A 20,961-nucleotide genomic window follows, 5' to 3' on the forward strand; every position below is an offset into this window, starting at 1 on the left:
ATATACACGGATATGGATACGGATACGGATAAGACAAGACTGATTAGTCATATCCATGGATATATCCACGGATATCCACGGATACCACTGACTAAAAGGTTACGGTGTCCTGATTGCCGTCACGTATCAAGCACTTCAATTCGTTCGTAATAGTGCTGCATGGACGTGGCAGGACGATTAACAAAAAGTGCAAAGGCGGAGTACTAATAATAGTGATGATGCGCGCTCAGTGGGCACTGGGTGAATTGTTATTATATCCCATCAGAACGGCACCACACGTCCCCCTATCTGACTGCAACCCCGCGTCAGCCACATTAATAGGCTTCCCCTTGACAGCACCTCCTTGAACCACTACCTACTAGAACTGTGTTTCGTTGATTCACATCCACAGCGTGTGATAGTCAATTTTGCTGTTTGCTCCTTTGAGGAAGCTGCTGCATTCGACCGCAGCGCCGATTAAGGGGTTTTCTTGCATAAACTGGGGTAATTCAGATCCACAAACTTCTGCTCCCATTCCAAGATCCTTCTGTTCAAGATTAAGCAATTAGTTTTGGAATTCAAACCAACGCTGATAATGGCATACCAGGAATCACTCGATTTCTCAACAGAATCCTTTTTGGACTCCGTGCTTTCTGAATTCGACAAAATCGGTTTATCGAACGCGACACCTAGTATCGCCACAACGGCGCCAACTATGCATGATCCGTCAATTCCAGCATCGGAACAATCGAAGGAAATGGGGGGAAATCAGGAAAGGCGTGATAGCGAGGTCGATGATTTTGAGTTGATTGATTTGATTGAGGCGCATATGACTGAGGATGGGCTTAATATCGGCAGCGTGAGTCCCAGTCTTGAAGCCGAGTCGCCCTTAAATGGGTCTGTGTTTGAGAATGTTTTTCCATTGGATGGGAGTTTTCGTGGGTTAACAGAGAGCGTTGGCGGACGCGGCACGGAGCAGGTGTACGGGCTCGAGAAGAGTGAGCGTGAGCCTGAGTTGGGGGAGAACCCGGGCGGTGTTGTGTGTACTGGACAAGAAATTGCAGGGGGTAATGTAGACGAGGTCGAGCAGAGTAGTGGGTCTGCGCTGTCGGCTGCTCATGCAACGGTAATGGGGACTGAGATGGCGTCGACGGACACAGAGAATAGCACAATAGAGGAGGCTCGGGCGGATCAACCTGATATGACTGACGCTTTGGTGCATCGAGAGGAAATACCGACTGCAAGCCAGACGTTCGCAGTAACTATCGACGCAGAGGATGCTGTCCATGACATCACTGAGACAGACGGCAGGAAGTCCAACTCTTCGGAGATTGATAGCGCCGCTCGTGAAGCAGCACCTTCTATGGAGACACATACAGAGTCTGCTGACTCTGGGTTGGATACATATGAGGAATCTCCGACGGCCGGTGTGAGTGAGTCCACTGCTGCTGTTTCTGCGATGGATGGCGATGTTTGTATCGAAGGGGTTGTGCCTATACGGGAGAGCGATCTCCCAGTCGAGGCTACTGTGAAACCGGAAATTTTGATTCCTGTATTGGATACTCAAGAACTTATACAAGGTGCAGACAGTAGTGAGTCCGCTAGCGCGGATACGGAGGATCTAGCTACAACTGACATGTCTGGTACAAAAGGCGTTGAGGAGCCGTCCAAATCCGGGACTGAAGTTGGGGACGGTTCAGAGTCTGCTCTGATTGACCTCGACATATCAGACGGAAGTCCTGTGCTGGCGACAAATGCAGACGAATGTTCAATTGAGACGCAAGGGCTGGCGCTAGCAACCCAAGAGTCGGTACCGTTGGCTGAAGGGGTGACTGGCGACGAACTGAAGATTAGTGCGGTCGTCGGGTCAGCTGCTGATGATACGGGCCTTTTGGAACTTGAGGCAGTTGAGCCTGGACAAGAAGGGGTAACAGAGCCAGCAAAGCCCGAGGCCGTTGCTGAGACAGCTATGGATATGTGCGCTGAATTGAAAGGCATTGAATTTAAAGAAAAGTTGTCTGCAGAAGCACCAGTTGAAAAGCGTCATGCTTCTGAATCGACCACGGCCGGGGAAGTTGAACCAGTTCTAGATGCAAGTACAGACGTGCCGATTGCGATTGACGAGGACTCTAAAGTGTACATATACACGTCATTCACAGGCGGGGGGATGTTTGGCCGAAATATTATGACGGCGACGAATAGACTGCAGTTGATTCTCAGGTCGAATAACATCGGGTTCGAAATCATTGATGTCGCGACGAATGAGCAGGCGAAGAAGCTTTGGGGCAGGTCCTCGAAGGGGAAGAAGTTGCCTGGTATTGTTAAGGGCAAGGATATTGTTGGTGTAAGTAGTAATTTAGAGTTATTACGGGGGATGAATGAATGCTAATGGGTGAGGTTAGAATTACGAAGATATTGAGGAAGCGAATGAGTTCGGCGAGGTGCAGCAACTGATTGCGGAGTTTGTCTAGAAACACTATATAAGACGGACTGGTTTGCGGTGCGCGATGATGTAGATGATATAAACGACTAACGACACGTATATTTTTGTTTGGAATGGAGTAATACGGACAGGGTCAATATAAAGTAAGGGTCATGATTACGCATTAGGCTTCTGATAACCTTCAGTGTTCTGCAGTGCACTGAATTGACGTCACAATTCCCAAGCTAAAAGTTGGCATACCTACCCATGCCTGCCAATTCTGTAATATTCATGGCATCCCAACAGCATCTCTTGCACATTAGGTAAAGGGGAACCTGCGAGAACCAAACAAGCAGCAGATATTATTATTGTATCGTCGTAAAAAGCTTTTGAACCCTTCTCATTTAGTTCACATGCAAATTAGCACATGCCATGAAATATAATCACATGCGAAATTCGCGTTAAAGAACACATTGGGGGATTAATTAACAAATAACAATTTCAGTACTGCAACATCTAAACTGCGTTGACTTATCACGAAGACGGGTAGATTTCCCGATTGGAATAGTGATAATGTTCACTGTGCAGCCAAGTGATCATGTGAGGTCAGTTCGATGGTTGTCCTGGGATGGCTTGGAAGATCGAGACAAACGTGACAGAGTTATCGTGGACGTGAAAGGGGCGACAAGCAGGAATTGCGGGGTCAGGTCATTATGGAGCGACCAGCGGGGACCAATACATTTTGACTAACATTCTGACCAAGAACCGAACCGCGGAATCGGGCGAACTCGGAAGCCGCGGGACGTTGTTCGATAATTAAAAGTACACGTGGTCTGTGTCTGGTTCGTATCGCATCAAAAAAAGGCTGGCTGCGGTCGCACAGGATAATATTGTGCGACCATTCTTATTCAGGCACGAATCTACAAAGTAGCTAAAATCAGCATTTCGCGTCACGAGGAGGAATCAGAGTTGGGGTCGGTTATACGAAACGCGGAAAGCTGGGTCAAAAAGGTTACGGCAGTTCCGTGCGAGGATCATATGTCGCTAATAATTACATATTGTCGCACGTGCTTTAATGTGCCTTGCTTCCTTGCTCGGCTAGACAAAGTGATCGGCAGTGAGAATATGGGCGACCGGTAGTCAGCAGTGAAGGAATTGCCAACGCAACGAGTCTGGCGCTTCACACAACACAAAACGCACCTCTCTTTCGTGAATTAGGCGAGAAAGAGCCGCAGTTGTATTTGGATGCATACTATCCCATCTCGATATCCACAGCTTGTTCGGTTTGGCGGAGTAAAGTAAAGTAAACCAGTCTGATTTACGTTGGAATCCTGGCCGATCGGCTTGGTGGGAGCGTGATCTGTGATCAGCGTGTTCGGTCTTTGCCAACACAGTTATTATCCGCTTCTCTTTGACGGCGTCTAGTGAGACACGATATTGCGGCGCGAAACGAGTGGGCTTCAATCCATTTACGCAGCGCCGACTGTGCATTAGTGTGCATCTATCTACGTATTAACTGCTCAATTCAGGGATACGCTAGCCGTAGCCGCAGAGCTTGTTTGTGCCTGAACGAAGTACGCTAGTCAGTTAGGCTCTGATTTCTTTTTTTCTATCAGCGTCTGCTCTCCCACTCGATTCCTCTGGTAACTGTGACTTAATTGCGAACTTCTCTTACTGACATGACTAAAGCAACGTGATGCTAGGTAGTAGAGCACAAGGCTTTCCGCCAAGGTGTCCTGGCTTAGTGAGGAGGGTGAGCGTGATGGTGGTGATTAAAAGCGTTGTATGCATGTATGCACGGGCAGCGAATGCGGGCGAAAAAAGTCTGGGGCGGGTCTGGGGTCAGGATCGCAAAATGAGCGAAGAGGATGATGAGAGTAGAAGTAGGAAGACCACGACATACGTTCAACTCTCGGCCACTTCTTATCCACTCCATCCCGCCAGCTGGCCGTTCTTCCCTTCCTCTTTCCCTTCTTAATTGATATCTCTCATCTCTCTCGAGACGTCCAAATGGCATTCAACCGCCTGGCCACTGGGCCATCAACCATATCATTGCAATCTTCCGACATCGACTCCATCTTCTCTCCCTTTCGCTCTTCCCGTCCATACCCGTCCAAAGCGGCCTCCTCAACATCTTCGTCTTCGCCCGCCTCGATCACGTATCATCTTCCGCGATCACCTCGTTCGCCTCTAGTCGAAAACCCCGATCCATTCTTCCACAATGACCTCCACGATGCGGCAGGCATAGATATGCCCGCATCGTCCGACTCCGCCTACAGAACCGGACCCGGCGTTCATCCGCCTCAGCCATCTAGCCTGCCGCGTCTCCAGATGGACCATGACTTCAAAGCCTCTACGTCAATGCTTTACGGCGACTATCTTGCCGAGTACGGTTTCGGCTCATCCTTCGAGCTCGACTCAGCTGACACTTATGGCTCAGCTCTCACCTCGCCTGGTCAGTCCTTCTGGTCCATCCGATGCTGTCTTTCACTAACCATTTCTGTAGACTACCGTCTCAGATCACCCGGATCCGCTGGCAGTATCCAGACTGCTATCGAAAAGGACTCGTTCGTGGACTCTTACTTCGTCGCAGCATCAAAAAGATTCCCAACAACATACCACCTGCCAAATTCAACCACATCTGGCGATCAGCCACCGAGAATGTCTGACAGAATGGATATTGACCATCTCACATCTTCTGCAATGGCGCCGTCCGAAGTACGGAACTCGACCAACTTGAATAATCACCAAACATCTCCCGGCTCGGTGTCACCTAAATCCGCACTGAAGGAATCCAAAAACACGACAAACCTTGCGTCTCCGTCATCTAAGAGGCAGCAGCAGCAGCAGCAACAAACTAATCGCAGTCTCGTGTCGCCATGCTTGACCTCTGCCACTGCTGCTGCAGCCGAAGAAATTGCCGCATCAACAAAACGTGTGCGCCGTCGCAAAAATTCAATCTCTGAAAAGGCTGCCATGATCAATCCCGATATCCGTCCACCACTTAACACAATCGGATCTCGCAAGCCGCTCGTTCTTCCTGAACTTCCGCCTGGGAAGACCAAAGAAGACTTGGATCCCGAGGAATTGGCAAAGTACAAGCATGTTCATCGTCTGCTCCGAAATCGAGTCGCAGCTCTCGCGTCTCGAGAGAAGAAACGATTGTATATCGAACATCTGGAAGATAAAGTCGAGAAGCTCGAAAAGGAGAAGGAGGACTTAGAGAAAAGCCACGAGGAAATGAAGAAGTACATTACTACTCTCGAGCAAAGTGTTGGCTCTGAGTCCGTGTTTTGGGCTCGCCAGGAATGCCTGGTCGACGGCGTGTCGTCAGATGTCATTGGTAATGACGGCGAAAGACCAACTTCGATTAAACCCACGGCCATCAAGATCAAGAAAAGTTCAAGTGACGAAATGATTGCTGATCATATGAGCATCCATCAGACTGATTTGTTTGATGGTGTCTTTATGAACGGGCGGCAGGATTTTAGCTTTGCCGCTTGTCTCACTCAGCAAGACTTTGAGCAATTGGCTTTGTCGGCCGGGCTAATGTTTTTGGTCAGTCTACCTGTATATATAGCTCTCACATACTGACTTAAAGTAGCTCTTGTACTTGACGGTTGCTGTCAAGTATCCGTCGTTTGCAGACTTGACTCTGCGCTCACAATTCTTGGCTCCGAGATCGATCGCCCTCCAGAACGTATCTACGCTTTCCCATCAAATCTACAAGGTCCTGGCAGATGACAGACAGCAGCAAGGCTACATTCATTTGAATCCGGAACATTCGAATGAACCAGGGCAGCATCCGTCTAAAGAAGTGTGGCTCGTGACAAAGTCTGAGGTCGTTGCTGAAATCCAGGCAGGCGGTATTCTTCGCATTGTCGCTCCAGTTCACCACGCGCGCGGATCCGACGTTTCCGTTCCTCTGGGCGCCCCGCCATCACCAATGCAAGAGTTCGATGACAACAAATTCGCACCCAGTGAAAACGTACTCGAAGAAATTGAATTGGTCGTGAAGAGGCGACAATTGTTGAACCTGGGTTGTTCGATTTAGCCCATCAGTATCTATGACTACATACTTGTGTTTTTAGAAGCGGGCAGATTGATGGTTATCTTATTCCTCTAAAGTCTACTTCTTTGTCAGATAGTGCTTTGCACAGACGTGCCGATTTGTAAGCTGTTGTTCGTGCTATCTATGACTATTATGCGATATCGCTTCGCTTCTTATGCGTGTTGTGTGCTCTCTTGGTTGAGATACTGTGCGCTCAGTGACATTATCACTTGTTAATTTTAGTCTATCTCTCTTTTTTGGGTTCAGGGACCTTGGAGTAATGGTTTTTGGCCGGTGTAACGTCTATTCTTCTCATATTGTTCCTTGTGTTGTCACGAATGTTCAAATTTTGGACAAAGAAATCACTTTGTTTGGTTACGCCGCTACCTATCCGTTATTTCAACTTTATCGATTTTATTGATTATGAAATTATGTTTACTTAATTTACGTTTTGAATGTGAATAGCCATAACGACTAGTTTATTAGCCTGAACTTCTTCCATGGTGCTTAAGCGGCTTGATAGTTATTGGACATTAGAGACTCTGAATCTGGTGTTCGTGTTTTGACGCTGAGCCATGTCACAAAGGCGTAGACTGTTTTTTGAGCAGACTCTGTCTGATCCTTAGTCCAGTGCATGGCCCATTACTGAGCCTCCACTATTGTGAGTTCCCAAATATAATTCACGTCCAAAATATATTGATCAAGTGGCAAACCAGAGTGGCTTTATCCCGTCTAACCTTCAAACTCTAATTGCCCAAATCCCTAACCTGACGCAAACTTGCTATACAACCAGATAAATATCTTGCATCCTTGAGTTACTCGCGACCAAGCGAACAGGGCCTGGCCTGCTAGGAAAAATACCACTTTAAAATTCGTTCAAAGCATTCGCTGTTAGTCGAATTGTGGTTTTTTATTATTTTGTATACACAAATCGTCAGGGGATTGCAAATTTTTTGCAAGTTTGTCGTATAGACTTGCAAGATGCGTAATGTAATCTTGCGGGTATGTTAAATTTTTTGTTTCGCCTCCCCGATAGTTAGAGGAGGAGGAGGAGGTAACTGATCATTGAGCAGTTGTCATGCCGACTAGTCCCGCCGACGGTGCACAACCCGTCTCAAGTACGCGCTGCAGTCTCCTGGGCTGGCCGTGGCAGACAAACCTCAAAACCGAAAAAGTCGGTGTCCGGCAAGGCCAAAGCTGTGGTGGAAGTGGACGGCGTGCCATGGTGGGCTTACGATGAATACGAAGATGCGGGTTCTGTGCCGAGGGACAAGGTGAAGATGGTGCTCGTTGATAGCGAGGGAAATGTTACGAAGGCTCTGGAGGATCCACGTTATGGACGGTGGGACAAGCGTGACTTTGAGAACTCGATCACGCCTAAAGATGAAATGCAATTAAGGGCCGAGAGGAGAATGGGCAAGAAGTTTGAACGTACACGTACACAGCGCGTGGAGCAGCACACTGAGTCTTCGAATCGTACTGATCCCAATCGTGGCGGTTCTCGGACACGAAATTTGGCTCGAGACGCGACAAGCACGACGTCTGACCGAATCCTGCAAGGAAATGACTTGAGCTCGAAGAAATTCGACAGTCGCCGTTTACCTAGAGAAGGGCAAAAGCGAGACCTGCGGCACTCACACATGACACACCACTCGATCGACAACAGTGTGAGATCGGACAACGCTGATAATCGCCGCGCGGCTAACGAAAGACCTGCAGATATGATACAACGATTAATGGAGAACAGTAAGGGTCTACGATCACACAAGAACAATTCTGAGCCGACGAAAGTTGTCCAGACGTACTACAACGAGGAAGAAGACGACGAAGGTTACCCACAGTCTCGTACGCGGCGACAAGATAGCGGATTCGACCAACCCGCATTTAAAGAACTAGCAACTGACAACATGTTTGCCAAACCCACAGCCGCGTGGCAAACTGCAAACAAATTACAAATCACAGAGCGAGTGCGCAAACGTGGTTCTACCACGGAGCAGCGATTCGAGCATCTCAAATCCGCCCGGCGTTCGCTGCCATCATCCTCAGATGTGCCACCAACAGAACGATGGCGGCTTAAAGTTGCGAAAAAGAAACTCAGGCAGCAAGCTATGGAACAAGACTTTTCAACTGGTTTTGATCATCAACCGGAACCACAACGATTGAAATCACCACTGGTCAATAAGAGGGTACGCAATCCGAATAAGCCTTTTGGTAAAATCGCGCACGCCAAGCTCGACTTAAAAAAGATCGGTAGATTAGATGAAAATGGAAACATCAACTTTACTATCTATCCGTGGAAGCCAATGTTGCAGTCCTGCAGAACTAGGATCCATCATGTCAAGTTTCCGGGGTTTGAGCACAAAATAGCACTTCATCCCCGACTCTTCTACGAACGTATCGTCACATGGCCGTATCTCATCGAGCGGGAGTGGTTGACGGGACAACAGACTATATACCGCTACGAAGCACGTTTGCGACCCTTATTCTTCAGTGACTGGAATATCCCGGAAATGTGGTTCGAGGGCCACGGAAAAAATCAAAAAGATGCGGACCAAGCTGCGTTTATACGTATGCTGAGCAAATTACACCTGAACTTCGATCCAAACACCAGATTAGACGATTTCCTGCCGGGACAAAAATACGGAATTCCATATGACCCGGAAGTTCCGATCGCGAGGGACAAGGACATGCCGCATTTTATTGGTCGGAGTATTTGGTTAACGCAGCCGCTAGACACGCAATTGAAATTTTTGAAAAAAGTGGAGTTCGAAACTCAGAGGTTATCGGAGCTTGGAAAGCTTGATGAGAGAAATGCCTGGAATGAGTTCATGAAACTCAATCTCGTGGACGCAGTCAACCATATAAGAGAGGAGCTAAAGGCACAGAATCTTGATCAACCGGTCACGAACAATTATGCAAAACTAGTGGAGGAGTTCGAATCAGCAAGCCTCAAGTACGACAATAATGTTGCAGCCGCTGATGTGGCTTCAAGTGAAGCGGAGGAGACCAGTGGCCACTCAGTTGCGGGCAGATAATTCTGCGGTACTATATTCATTGTGATCATACTTTATTTTTCTACTAAATACAATTGTCAAGTATTCGCTCATATTCTCAATGATTTGGGATTATTCTTGTCACTTCAGTTTTCTTGGCCCATCGTCAAACCACCACAACGAGCATGTCTAACGTACGGAACCAATATTATCCGAGCCAATATCTCCATAACGCCATTAATAAGATGCGTAAAATTCCAAAAAGATCAGAATAACGAGCTGCCAAAAACGTTCCTTTTTCTGCAAATCCTTCATAACAAGGAATCGATAATATCGTTACTGAAGGTTCCTGATTGCCGAATTGATATCGAACATAATGGATAACTAGAGAAAAGCGGACTCACCTCTTTTTTGAATATCCATTCCGAACTATAGTGGAATATATTCCTGCCCACCATCGTCCACCATCGGCTCAATATCATCCGATATTTCATTCTCAACGTCATCTTCTTCAAACATGTCGGAATCAAACTCCACATCGTCTTCCTCATCTTCACCTTCATCCTCATCATTCTCATCCTCCTCATCATCTTCCTCTGCATCGCTGTACAGGCTAATGATATTCCGATTTTTTTGAATTTCGTCATCACGTTGCAAGTGGGCCATGACACCCTGAAGCACATCGGCCGGCAATTCTGAATGCTCTCCATTTCCTCCCTCATCAGTAAACACCACAGCATCACCTTCTCCCCCGCCACTGCCATGAAGGTGTTTATTCTTCCCCGCGCGGAACACATGCATTAACTTACACTTCTTCTCTCCCCTAGGGCAAGTCCCAGTCTCCTCGAAATCTGGACACTCGAATACATGTCTGCCCGTACATTTGTCGCCTGCGTCGCAGTACAGCTTCAGAGCGAAATCGCGACACACTTTAGCACCTGGAGCTACTGTCATGTGCGTATACTTGCAGTCTGGATTCGAGCAATGACCGCGCTGAAAGTGGACACATAACGGGGAGTTGTGCGGTGAAGGAGTGTGAGAAAGGTCGCAAGACGGGTTTTGGCATTTGTTGTGTAGATATAGAGGACATAGCGCCACGTGATTAGGGTCGTGCTTGTAAGGACATGACAAACCGCGCCCACATTTACCTAAATTATGTTAGTTGGCTCATAAATGACTTTATATTCAGTGCATTGAGTCACTATGCGTTTAAACGCTTCATGGCCCACTACAGCCATCAAAAGAGACAAAAGTAAAGGGGATAAGAACCAGTCATCGTGAAATATCGACAATGCTCATCGATGCTTTTTCGCTCTCTAAATTTTTGTCAGTTTGGGCGTCACTTTCGCAGGACTGATAACATGTGCCTACCGCTTCATCGACTTCACAACCCCTTTGCGCCACAAATTACCGTTCTTACTCCGTAAGAAAGTAACGCCTCCAATAACGGCTTTCTTTGGCGCATGATTTGCATTTGAATTATCAGCTGCACCGAGTTAATACGATCGATCAAAGTCATCCCTAACGACAGTATAAGTGATACATACCGGTTACGCGTATCAGTTTGCTTCCATCCTTCTGAACCCGGTACTTCACACCGTCAATCTCGACCTCTTCTAACCGCGCAACGCGTCTGGCTTTAGCAGCCTCTCGTTGTGCACGCAGAGCACGCTTCTCTTCCCTTGCCACGCGCGTTGCTTCTATCGCTTTGGTCCGCGCCAGTGCAAGGTCAGAGTAAACGGTTGAGTTGATAAGTTGCATGTGGCGGTCGCGTTTCTTGACGTACGTGGGACCCGTTGAATTGCTCGGCGTGTCTGCTCCAGAGTTCGGTGAAGCGGTTGACAATGTCGAGTCTATCGCATCCACCACAGTCTCGTTTAATGAAGGACCGTTGAGAACAAGTGTGCGATTTCGATGTGAGATTGATTTCATTCCTCTGTAGCTTGATGCACGACCGCGCCCTATTATCCTTATGGGTATCTCGCATGAGAATCGACCGAATCGTAAAGATCACATACCTCGTACACCACGATATGTCGAACGACCTCTGGGAGCAAATGACTGATACGGATGCGACGCTGAAAATGAATTAGTATACTCGAGCTCCTAACCATATTCACATGCAGACATACAAATTGTAGAGGAAGCTGTTCGCTGCTCATTATTCTTATGGCGATTAATAGCCCCTTGGTAGTTAGCACTATGGTCTCACTGTTTGCCTTTCACATTGAAATGCGTTAGCTCGGAGTTGAACACTTTGCGTACCTGCTAACGTAGCAATCTGATTTAATAGTTCGGAGTCGGACATTTTAATCTTTGTTTCGGAGATACAATATCAGCTCAATATAGGTGACTGAAGCAATTAATCTCTGAAACGGCGTAAGTGATAAAAGTGGCAGAAGGGAAATGGGTGCTGTGGCGGTCAACTTGTGAATAATGTATTTCGACGAATGTTAGGTTTAGGGCTAAACAACTACCACAATAGCGTAGGGTAGTCGGACTGGGCGGCTATGTGTTACAAAAGTCTACGTTTCATTTCGAGATTGTTATTTTCAAATCAAATGTCAATGAATTTTTCAAAATTTTCAATCCAAATATATTTTGCCCTAGATACAGATGACACTTCACTATCGCGTCACCGCCAGTATAGATTCTGTTCTGCACGCCACGCCTGTCCAAGAGGACGAGTCTATCCTATCATAACAGATGGACAAACTAACGACTTGCAATCGTGATTTTCAAAATATTTACTAACCATAATTTTGCTACTAATACAGTTAAGCCAAGTTAATTGCCTTGATGTTGGGGGTGAATCTAACGAAGATGTGTGTGTGTGTGTGTGTATGTTTGTGTGTTTGTGTGTGTTTACAGAACAATATTGTCTTTTCGGCCCTTGTACTCCGGTTTCAAGCTGTATTTTAGAGCGTACGGACCTTTTTTGTTGAGAATAGCAATGGACTCTAAAACTTCCTTGAGATATGCCTAGAAAATTCGTTAGGTACGCGACTCAGTGAATATAAATTGGCAGAAAATTGTAATACCTCAGGCTGGCGGGTGCGTTCTCTAAATCCCTTCATACTCCAATAATCATACTCCTCAAACAATTTGAACAACTGATCGTAAAGCTCGTTCTTTGGTATCCTCGCAGCTTTGCCTTCGGCGGACGCGCGATCTTTGTCGCGCCTTTGAGCCTTCATGAATGCGCTGTTGCTGTCTTTCATGCTCGGGCCAGCCATCGCACTAGTCACGCCAGGAATCTCGTTCAAAAGAGTGACCTGTGGCCGCGGTACTGCTTCAGCCATCATCTTCCTCTGGGTAACAAAATTCGTGTAATTCTTGTCCGCCGCAGAGACAGTAAGCGAGCACTCATGGAAGACCGTTCCAACTATTGACGTTTTCTCTATGCTTTGTCAGTCCTGATTTGGAGAGCCAAGTTCAATAGATCGGATCGTACTTGGAATATTAACTCTGTTATATGGCTGATACCGTCTTCGCTTGCTCTTTCCGTTAATATTATTCTGTGGCGCAAAATCCGCTCCGTTTTGATTTCGAGCATTGCCATTATACCGGGATAAATTCTGTTCGCCGAACACGAACGTATTGGAAACATTCTGGTTCGTTACAGATAACTTATACTCATGCGGTAAGTCCTTCGTCGCAGCAGTGTCAGCCAATATAAGACGAATCTACACCGGTCACACTAGTCAGGTCATAAGCAACTTCAGATGTATCCCCAGGCACGTACATCATTTGTATTATCCTGCCGCAGCCGCACGATACCCAAGTCTTGCCCATCACTATTCTCCATCTCAAGCCATCTTTCTCTCAAGAATCTTGGCATGCGTACGAGCCATACTTTAGTTCCGGCAGCACTCATGTCGAGATCGCCAGAGTCCTCGTACACATCCTCCTCCTCTTCCTCGTCCGGCGGCAGGGACGCTGGTGAAACTGGATCGTCATCCTCGTATCCAACTATATTTACGTCATCTTCGGATTTAACTGGACCGGCAGAAGACATATCGCACAGTGACTAAAGAAGAAAGAAGGATCAACAACCACAATGCGATATGATTGAAAGCCGGCGTTGTGACTTTTAGAATCACATTGTGAGTCGTGAAAATGCCCTAACCCATCATGCTGCAATATTCGCCGAAAACGACAGCGAATTGGAGCCGGATTGGCACGGACCCAAACGACCAACCAGAGGTGTCGGCTTTCGAGGCGAGAGCAAGCGCAGTTCGACAATGCTTTTCCCGAGGATTCTCTCACCTCACCATTCCCCAGAAACAGCTCTCCGCACATAAGCCGCCCTCGAAATCGACTAGAACGAACCGATCTGTCTGACCGCTATTTAATTGCAACCATGACTGACGTTAGCGAGGCTGATATTCAGAAGTTAAAGCTATTGGAGAGGCCCATTGTTTGGCCGTCCGGACTTGACCAGCAGCCTCCGACGTGGTTCTATGCTGACGGGGCTGAACATATTTTGAAGGGATTTTACGACAAACGTGACGAATTCTTGGAGAAGATTATCTCTCGAAAACAACGATACTTGGAGGTTTACAAGCAAGTGCATAACGCTGAATTTCCCAGCAAGCAGGTGCTGGAGGACAGCATTGCGAAGGCCAGAGGAAACGCTGCTTTAGCGAGAGCCACACACATAACCGGCTTCCTGTTTGACGACAAAAAGGATACTTGCTCGGACAGGGTTGTGGCCGGGATCCAGGCGCTAGCATTCAAGCGGAATCCGCCAACGGAGGACATCGAGAAGCTTGCCGATGTCTTTGTGGAGTGCGCCAACATCTCGAAGCCTGCTGCTCTTTCCCTGGCTAGAACGGCAAAGAGCCCATCGGGCATTTACAGCAACGTGCTCGCTGCCCAGGTACAGTACGACAAAGTCAACAAGGTCGATCGCGAAGAGCCGACTTTCTTCCAAACTCTGCTATATGGGTATAAGAACCCCGATGCACTTTCGGACGAATAAGTTTGACCTGGTAATTCAAAAATCTATGTCACTGAGCATGTTGATAGGAACGGGGTCTGCAGTCGAATGGAAGCATATATAATGATCTAATCTCGCAAAAGTAATTTTTGACATATCTTTGGAGGGCAAACTGGCAAGTTGATTGGGAATGTTCATATCACTCTTGGAAGATTGATTATTGTTTTGGTCATAGATTGTCAAAATATTTGTGGGCACGGCTAGCTATAATGTGTACCTTTGGCGAACTCATCAGATTTTAATTATCATAAGCATTACACTATTAGGAACGTTGTGCGTGTTGTATTGGCGAACGGGTAGTCAAGTTCAACGCAACGTAGAGCAACAACATGACGTAAACCTAGAATAGGCTACATCAAGGATTTGAGTCTACTTTTGCAACCACAAGTGAAGAACAGCGACATACTAAAAGGTGATTCATCCACACTTTATTTCACTTAAATAAAGTACAGGTAATTACTTCACTATTACATCATCTATTAAAACCAAGACAGAGATCCACAGTTACAATAACAAAACCATAAAGTAGATACAAAACCGCGAAGAAAACAAAATACTTTTATGTTGCGTAAAACAAAACTTCAAAGATACCAAAACTTCCGCACGGAAACCCAGAAAACATTTGACGATCCGAATTATGCTTTTAGTTTGCCCGGCTCACCCAACTAAAACAATAAACGCAAAAGCAAAAAATCATGCAACTAATAAATACACGATGCAGGCAAAAGATCGACGGAATCACTTCCAGACAACTTAGAAAGTGATCTTCTTGCCCTTGAACTCGACTGCGTTGGCGCCAGTGCGACCAAAGCCAGCACCACCACGACCACCACGACCGCCGCGACTGCCACCACGATTTCCTCCACGATTTCCTCCACGATTTCCTCCACGATTTCCTCCACGGTTTCCTCCGCGGTCTCCTCCACGACCTCCACGCGCACCACCGCGGCCGCCGCTACTGCTGTTGTCCCGAGGAGTGGAGTAGTCAATTCGAACTGATCGGCCTGCGATAGGAGTGCCGTTGAGCGCATTGAGAGCATCCTTGGCCTCTTCGACGCTCGAGAACTGAACGTAGCCGAAGCCCTTGAGTTGCTCGGTCTCAGGGTTGGTGGGAAGACGGACGTTGAGGACGTTGCCGTGCGCGCCAAAGACCTCGAAGAGGCTATCACGGTCGACGTTGAACGAAAGATTTCCTAAGAAGAGCGTGTCGGAAGGCTCAGATAGCTTGTCGCCGAACTTCTCTGCGCGGACCGTGCCGCTGCTTTCGGCTTGCCTAGCGGCCGACAGATCCAAGTTCACTGGTCGGCCGTCAATCTCCTTGCCCTGGAGCTCGTCAATAGCCTTCTGTGCCGACGCGGCATCAGCGAAATCGACATAACCGAATCTATATCCATTAGCAGAGAACAATGTCAAATGTATTCGACGTCACATACCCCTTTGACTTGCCAGAGTGCTTGTCGAAGACAACGCGGGCCGAAACGACTTCTCCAACCTCCTCAAACTCACGCTTGAGCCAGTCATCATCAACATTCCAGGACAATCGTCCGACGAACAAAGTCTTGGAGGCTCCCTCATCAACCTTCTGCTTTTTCTGGATACCATTCTTGACAATTACATCCTCCTCGGCCTTGCGCTTAGGGGGCTGCTTCTCCTCTTCTTCCGCTTCATCATCGGAGCCAGAGCTAGCTTCTTCAGATTCAGAAGATTCATCAGCTTCCGATGACTCGGCCCCACCCTTAGCCTCAGTGGCGGACGACTTCTCTTCTTCCTCGTCGCTGTCATCGCTGCTCTCGCTGGTTGTAGTACTGACGACCTTGCCGTTAGCCGGTTTCTTGGCGGTCTGAGTAACGGGCTTCTTGACCTCGGTTTCCTCCTCGGACTCGGACTCAGACTCTTCGTCACTCTCAGACTCCTCCTCACCACTAGACTCGGACTCAGAACTCTCGTCCTTGGTCTTCTTTTCCGCAACAACAGGCTTCTTGACTTCCACCATCTCATCAGACGACTCCTCATCCGAATCATCCGACTCGGATTCGGACTCAGCCTTCTTCTCTGCCGCGACCTTTGTCACTGGCGCAGTAGCAGATTTGGTCTTCTTGGCAGCAGGCTTCTTGACTTCCTCCTCACTCTCACTCGAGTCAGATGCAGACTCGGACTCAGACTCGCTCTCACTATCAGAGGAAGAATCAACATCCATCTTATCCTCCTTCTTCTGTTCGTCAGTCTCATCCTCACTCTCGCTCTCGGACTCTGATTCAGACTCTTCAACCTTCTTCACAACCTTCTTTGGTTCTTCCTTTTTCTTTAACTCCTTCGCCTTCTTGGCCAACTTATCCGCAACAGCAGCAGCAGCAGTCGCAGCCTTCTGCAACTTTGCAGGCTTGCCGTTCGCGTCACCCTTCGGCTTCGTAACACCAGCTCCTGGTTTGGCGGCTAACGCCGTTGATTTGTCCGCAGACTTGCTCGCCTTGTTGTTGGTGCTTTTCTTTGCTGATTTGGCCATTATCTGCGATGTTCTAGGTTAGTATATATGAAACACAATACGCCAGGAGCAATGCATCAATGCCCGATAACGAAACACATCAAAAATTCATACTTCTCTTAATTCTTTAACCCCTTCAATATCTAGTTGAATTCTTTTGGAATAAGTTGAATATCACAAACACATATACTCGACTTGTACGAAGTAGGAACTTGGGAGTTGGGAGAGCAGGATCGCGGCTTTGCCCAAAAAATTTTTTTTTTTTTTTTTTTTTTTGGGCACTGATGGCCGAACGCATAGTCCCTGCGTGTGGCAGTTCCTTTGTGGCTGTGCTGCAGTTAGTAGTAGGAGGAGAGCCACAGCTTGCGGAGACAAACTTCAAAGGTTTATGAGACAAATATCAAGTGTTTGGTACTACAGTAACCCTAACCTATCGTTATATGCCATTAAGGGTGTTTTGGGGACCTTGAGATGATTCGGTTAGGTATAACGAGCAAATACAGTATGGTGCAGGGGAAAGCATCCGTTTGCTTTCTCTTTCTACATTCCCAACCACTGTACACCAGTGTATCTTACACTAACCTTTCAAACCTATAGGATCCTCTATTTCATTTCGAGTTTAATATTCAATGCTTAATATATCTTTGAAACAAAGACATAAGTTTCATGCTCACGAACACGAACTACAGTCGCGCGACTGTCTCGTGTGCGAACCACGTTGCACGGGGACATCATTTTTTGTCTGTTCCGCGCGTGGTAACACATCTAACGTGGGATCGTGGGTACTGGGAGGAGGCGGCCATATGGGATAAGGGGGCCATATGGGATAAGGATGCCATGTGCCTTATTATTTTATCTGGCAATACTTTTTATGTCTATATCCGAGAGAATGGTTAGAAGTGGCATCTGTCTCGAATTGTATAGTAGCAATAGATAGCGGAAGGACCTTACGACGACAAAGGGATGACAAATGGCTAACTTGCATCAGCGTTTGCATTTACTATCATCAACTCTTCACACCGCAGTTGATGATCTCTGCATACCCATCATTCTCTCTGTCAATAGCCACACCGTAAACCGTCACAGTAAGATGGTTTGACAATTTATATATTGCTCTGGGAGGTCGAAGATCGCTGACTTCAGCGTCGGCTTGTGTACCAAGGGTTGGAGACGACCATTTGGACCTGGAGTTGGCGTAGCGGAATTTCCGCACATTGTGGGGAGCCGGCGACTATACTTGCTTCTACCAGCACATTTTGGAGGTCCCGTCGGTGTAAAGCATTCGCTTCCGTGTCACGAATTGGTCGAATAGAGAGATGTGCCAAGCGTTTATGCGTCAAATTCTAGCTTCAGGCTATGAGATGACTGATATTCATGCATTGTCGATATACGGGGAAGATTTTGGTATCGATGACAGGCAGTAACATATACCGTTCACATGTCACTGCTACGCGGGGGTGGGTCGCTTGCCGGACGCGCCACCGAGCTTATATTGTTTGCCGATAAAGGTAACTGTACCGCACCATCGATGTTGATCGTTGGACTTCATCGAATTCTGTCGATCGCCTGGTTTCCACGTGGTTGTTTTCGGTGCATGGCAGTCGCGTGCACTGTGCGAGTGATGGTGCCGTTAGTGTTACGTGGACGGCGGCGTGGTCAACGTCGTGAGTACGGTAGGTTTGAAGATTGTACAGTTATTAATCCCGCGTGGTATCGAAATCGCACGGGCAGGAATTCCGAGGAAGATGGCTTGACTGCGAAGACTGTGTTTTGCACAATCACATGCGACGGCGAGGAATGGCACGGCAATCAGAGTATCTAGCGGTGAGTTTCGATATTCAGCAAAGGATTAGTCACTTGTTTACTTGGTGAATTTGAGAACTTTTTTATTATTATCATGGCGACATGCAATGAACGTGGTCCATACTCCGTCAACGTCCAATGGAAATTCAAGGAGACTGATAGGACTACTACATAGAAAGAAATCATAACGTGGAGACCGACTATCGTAATCGTACTTATACAAACCGACACCGCCTATTTACACTATAAAGCACGTAACGCCAATTACCCAAAACAAAACCAAAAGAAACCCCCAAATATGAATCACTTGGACTCATCCATAACTTCGTGGTCATCATCCTCGGCATCATCCAACTCTGACCCTGCGGTGGACTCACGGTTGCCGCGATGACTACTACTCCCATTAGACGAGACTCCCACGGCCGTGAACTTTTTCGGCGGCATACCGAGCTTTGCTCTCAGGTCGTTGACTTCCAGTCTGAGTTCGTCATTGTTGCGGTTAATTTTCTTGATGACGCTGATTGCCCGGACGAGGATCTCGTGTTTCGAGCTCTTGACTCCTTTCTCGTCCGGCAGGATCTCTTTCAAGTCTTCGTACAGCAGTGACATGTCTCTCCGTCGCTTGCGTTCTGCGATCTTGTGCGTCTGCCGGAGCTCGGGCGAGCGGGAGTAGGGCCCGACTCCAGCGGCCTGTGCCGCCGCTGCTTGGTCGTCGAGGTCGAGCGAGCGAGCAGACACGCGGTCATAGCTGTCTATACTCGTCCGGGACGTGTTCGCAGCGTGGCTGTATCCCAGCATGGAAGATCCGTTCGGGAAGTACTGACTTGACGGTGGTGGCGCTTGAAGCGATTGCGAGCTGGGCAAGGAAGCACCAGGATCGGGAAACGCATACGGGTATCCTTTTGTGGGCGACGGTGCGTTCGGATGTGGTGCATACGGCGTCGGGTTCGTAATCGGTGGAGCGACTCTGGGAGCGACTCTAGACCCGCCTGAAGCTTTGCTGTTGATCGAGTAGCGCAGATCAAGATTTGAGTTTCTGCTGCCGGGAGACGGAGCGCGCTGGGTGGTAGTGTACTGCATCGAGTCGACTGACGTGACGGACGCACGCCGGGAATCGGGCTGGTATTCCATAGACTCCCGCGCATATTGCGGGTAGGCCTGGGAGCTGGTGTCCATAGAAGTGCGGGGTGCGCTCGCCTGACCGTACCATGACTGCACGTTCATACCTGATTGAGTGTTGGTGTATCCCTGAGGAGGCTGGGGCTGCTGATCCGAAGAGTAGGCACTGCTGGGCGGTCGGTAGGAGCTATACTGTGCCGGCGCTGGCTGCTGGTCACGATAGTAATCTGATCGGATGGACGAGGCGGCGGATGGCGGGGCGTGGTGGAAATCACGCGGCTGAGGAATGGCGGACATAATGGAACCAGGCTGCTGCGACTGTTGAGGATGGGCAAAAGGGGACGATGATTTGGAGGCTGATGAGGTTGAGGATGAGGAAGAAGACGAGCGGTGGTGGATGGCGGCGGGGGAGTCGGTCATTTTAGATATAGGCGGCAGGATGGCCGGGTGGTGGTGCGAGGCCGCAGCAGAAGGAGCCTCGGACGGAATAGGCAGACCGACGGGAACGTGAGTGTGGGCCTGAGCAGATGCGACGCCGCGGAGCGGCGAGGGAAGCGGCATGATCGACTGAGCGACAGGCACGTCGCTGTGCTGATTCTCACTGACTGAAGGGGTAGAGCAGAAGTAGTAGTTGTGGGAGTAAAGTGTAAGTAGAACATAGAACAGAGCAAGCGCCGGAAGCGGAGCAGGCGTGGGGAACCACGGGCGGGAGACCAGCCGTAAACGTGGTCAACGTGGATTGTGGATGAGTACGAAAGTGCGATGGCGAGAGTACATACGTAAAAGGCGGTGAGTATCGACTCACTAATTGTCTGAAAGGGCTCAACAATTGAGTTACTCACTGCATCCAAACAGCACAATTATGGAGACGAATCTCCTGCCACTCCCGGCCCCCCGGGAACTTGGACTCGTCTTAACATCAGTACCGTCAATCCAGCAAGCAGTCAAGAAGCTGGATACTCAGTGGTAACAGAATCGTAAACTTGGTCACTTTTGGTTGGTCATCCTCGGTACCATGGAAGTAGTCAGCGGATCACACGCGCTATTCCCAAATAAGCTAGAGCCGCATTGGGCCAGCTACGATCCGCGTCGCGTGGAGTCCACGAGAGC

General features: G+C 48.2%; 8 protein-coding genes across 8 annotated transcripts; 4 read left to right on the forward strand and 4 right to left on the reverse strand.

The window, feature by feature from the left end:
- Positions 1-574: 574 nt before the first annotated feature.
- On the forward strand, positions 575-2,450 carry V1513DRAFT_457983 (uncharacterized protein; the record flags this gene model as incomplete). Its single annotated transcript, XM_066899662.1, has 2 exons — positions 575-2,323; positions 2,382-2,450. The coding sequence occupies 2 exons, from the start codon at positions 575-577 to the stop codon at positions 2,448-2,450; spliced, it is 1,818 nt and encodes a 605-aa protein (XP_066754104.1).
- Positions 2,451-4,411: 1,961 nt separating this feature from the next.
- V1513DRAFT_378101 (uncharacterized protein) lies at positions 4,412-6,455 on the forward strand (the record flags this gene model as incomplete). Its single annotated transcript, XM_066894971.1, has 3 exons — positions 4,412-4,856; positions 4,908-5,959; positions 6,006-6,455. The coding sequence occupies 3 exons, from the start codon at positions 4,412-4,414 to the stop codon at positions 6,453-6,455; spliced, it is 1,947 nt and encodes a 648-aa protein (XP_066754105.1).
- An 809-nt stretch (positions 6,456-7,264) lies between these two features.
- On the forward strand, positions 7,265-9,597 carry V1513DRAFT_484278 (uncharacterized protein). Its single transcript, XM_066900440.1, has 2 exons — positions 7,265-7,454; positions 7,526-9,597. The coding sequence occupies exons 1-2, from the start codon at positions 7,434-7,436 to the stop codon at positions 9,485-9,487; spliced, it is 1,983 nt and encodes a 660-aa protein (XP_066754106.1). The 5' UTR covers positions 7,265-7,433; the 3' UTR covers positions 9,488-9,597.
- On the reverse strand, positions 9,503-11,842 carry V1513DRAFT_442597 (uncharacterized protein). Its single transcript, XM_066897680.1, has 7 exons — positions 11,711-11,842; positions 11,578-11,631; positions 11,464-11,523; positions 10,993-11,406; positions 10,817-10,931; positions 10,715-10,761; positions 9,503-10,593 (listed from the first exon to the last, which is right to left on the reverse strand). Exons 1-7 carry the CDS (start codon positions 11,751-11,753, stop codon positions 9,875-9,877), a joined length of 1,452 nt encoding a protein of 483 aa, XP_066754107.1. The 5' UTR covers positions 11,754-11,842; the 3' UTR covers positions 9,503-9,874.
- Positions 11,843-11,994: 152 nt separating this feature from the next.
- On the reverse strand, positions 11,995-13,502 carry V1513DRAFT_442609 (transcription initiation factor IIF, beta subunit). The gene is made up of 4 exons (XM_066897681.1): positions 13,191-13,502; positions 12,900-13,131; positions 12,487-12,845; positions 11,995-12,427 (listed from the first exon to the last, which is right to left on the reverse strand). The coding sequence occupies exons 1-4, from the start codon at positions 13,461-13,463 to the stop codon at positions 12,311-12,313; spliced, it is 981 nt and encodes a 326-aa protein (XP_066754108.1). The 5' UTR covers positions 13,464-13,502; the 3' UTR covers positions 11,995-12,310.
- A 158-nt stretch (positions 13,503-13,660) lies between these two features.
- Positions 13,661-14,702, forward strand: V1513DRAFT_442610 (uncharacterized protein). Its single transcript, XM_066897682.1, has one exon. The coding sequence runs from the start codon at positions 13,809-13,811 to the stop codon at positions 14,427-14,429; it is 621 nt and encodes a 206-aa protein (XP_066754109.1). The 5' UTR covers positions 13,661-13,808; the 3' UTR covers positions 14,430-14,702.
- Positions 14,703-15,200: 498 nt separating this feature from the next.
- On the reverse strand, positions 15,201-16,440 carry V1513DRAFT_377843 (uncharacterized protein; the record flags this gene model as incomplete). Its single annotated transcript, XM_066894964.1, has 2 exons — positions 15,201-15,831; positions 15,881-16,440. The coding sequence occupies 2 exons, from the start codon at positions 16,438-16,440 to the stop codon at positions 15,201-15,203; spliced, it is 1,191 nt and encodes a 396-aa protein (XP_066754110.1).
- Positions 16,441-18,794: 2,354 nt separating this feature from the next.
- V1513DRAFT_442615 (uncharacterized protein) lies at positions 18,795-20,855 on the reverse strand. The gene has a single exon (XM_066897683.1). It carries the CDS (start codon positions 20,410-20,412, stop codon positions 19,036-19,038), a length of 1,377 nt encoding a protein of 458 aa, XP_066754111.1. The 5' UTR covers positions 20,413-20,855; the 3' UTR covers positions 18,795-19,035.
- Positions 20,856-20,961: the final 106 nt, after the last annotated feature.

The sequence above is a fragment of the Lipomyces chichibuensis genome, assembly GCF_038497645.1.
Source record: "Lipomyces chichibuensis strain CBS 12929 unplaced genomic scaffold V1513scaffold_11, whole genome shotgun sequence".
Classification (NCBI taxonomy): Eukaryota; Fungi; Ascomycota; class Lipomycetes; order Lipomycetales; family Lipomycetaceae; genus Lipomyces; species Lipomyces chichibuensis.

What these genes read in the sequence shown, in the direction of transcription:
- V1513DRAFT_442597 (XM_066897680.1), bottom strand. Translation starts at nt 11,753, where the DNA reads ATGTCCGACTCCGAACTATTAAATCAGATTGCTACGTTAGCAG. An exon ending in AACAGCTTCCTCTACAATTT is followed by an intron (nt 11,524 to 11,577) that starts GTATGTCTGCAT and finishes ATTCATTTTCAG; the next exon opens with CGTCGCATCCGTATCAGTCA. An exon ending in GACATATCGTGGTGTACGAG is followed by an intron (nt 11,407 to 11,463) that starts GTATGTGATCTT and finishes TAAGGATAATAG; the next exon opens with GGCGCGGTCGTGCATCAAGC.
- V1513DRAFT_484278 (XM_066900440.1), top strand. Translation starts at nt 7,434, where the DNA reads ATGCGTAATGTAATCTTGCGG. An exon ending in TGCGTAATGTAATCTTGCGG is followed by an intron (nt 7,455 to 7,525) that starts GTATGTTAAATT and finishes ATCATTGAGCAG; the next exon opens with TTGTCATGCCGACTAGTCCC.
- V1513DRAFT_442610 (XM_066897682.1), top strand. Translation starts at nt 13,809, where the DNA reads ATGACTGACGTTAGCGAGGCTGATATTCAGAAGTTAAAGCTATTGGAG.
- V1513DRAFT_442615 (XM_066897683.1), bottom strand. Translation starts at nt 20,412, where the DNA reads ATGCCGCTTCCCTCGCCGCTCCGCGGCGTCGCATCTGCTCAGGCCCAC.
- V1513DRAFT_442609 (XM_066897681.1), bottom strand. Translation starts at nt 13,463, where the DNA reads ATGTCTTCTGCCGGTCCAGTTAAATCCGAAGATGACGTAAATATAGTT. An exon ending in GGCAGGATAATACAAATGAT is followed by an intron (nt 13,132 to 13,190) that starts GTACGTGCCTGG and finishes TGACCGGTGTAG; the next exon opens with ATTCGTCTTATATTGGCTGA. An exon ending in TAACAGAGTTAATATTCCAA is followed by an intron (nt 12,846 to 12,899) that starts GTACGATCCGAT and finishes GACAAAGCATAG; the next exon opens with AGAAAACGTCAATAGTTGGA.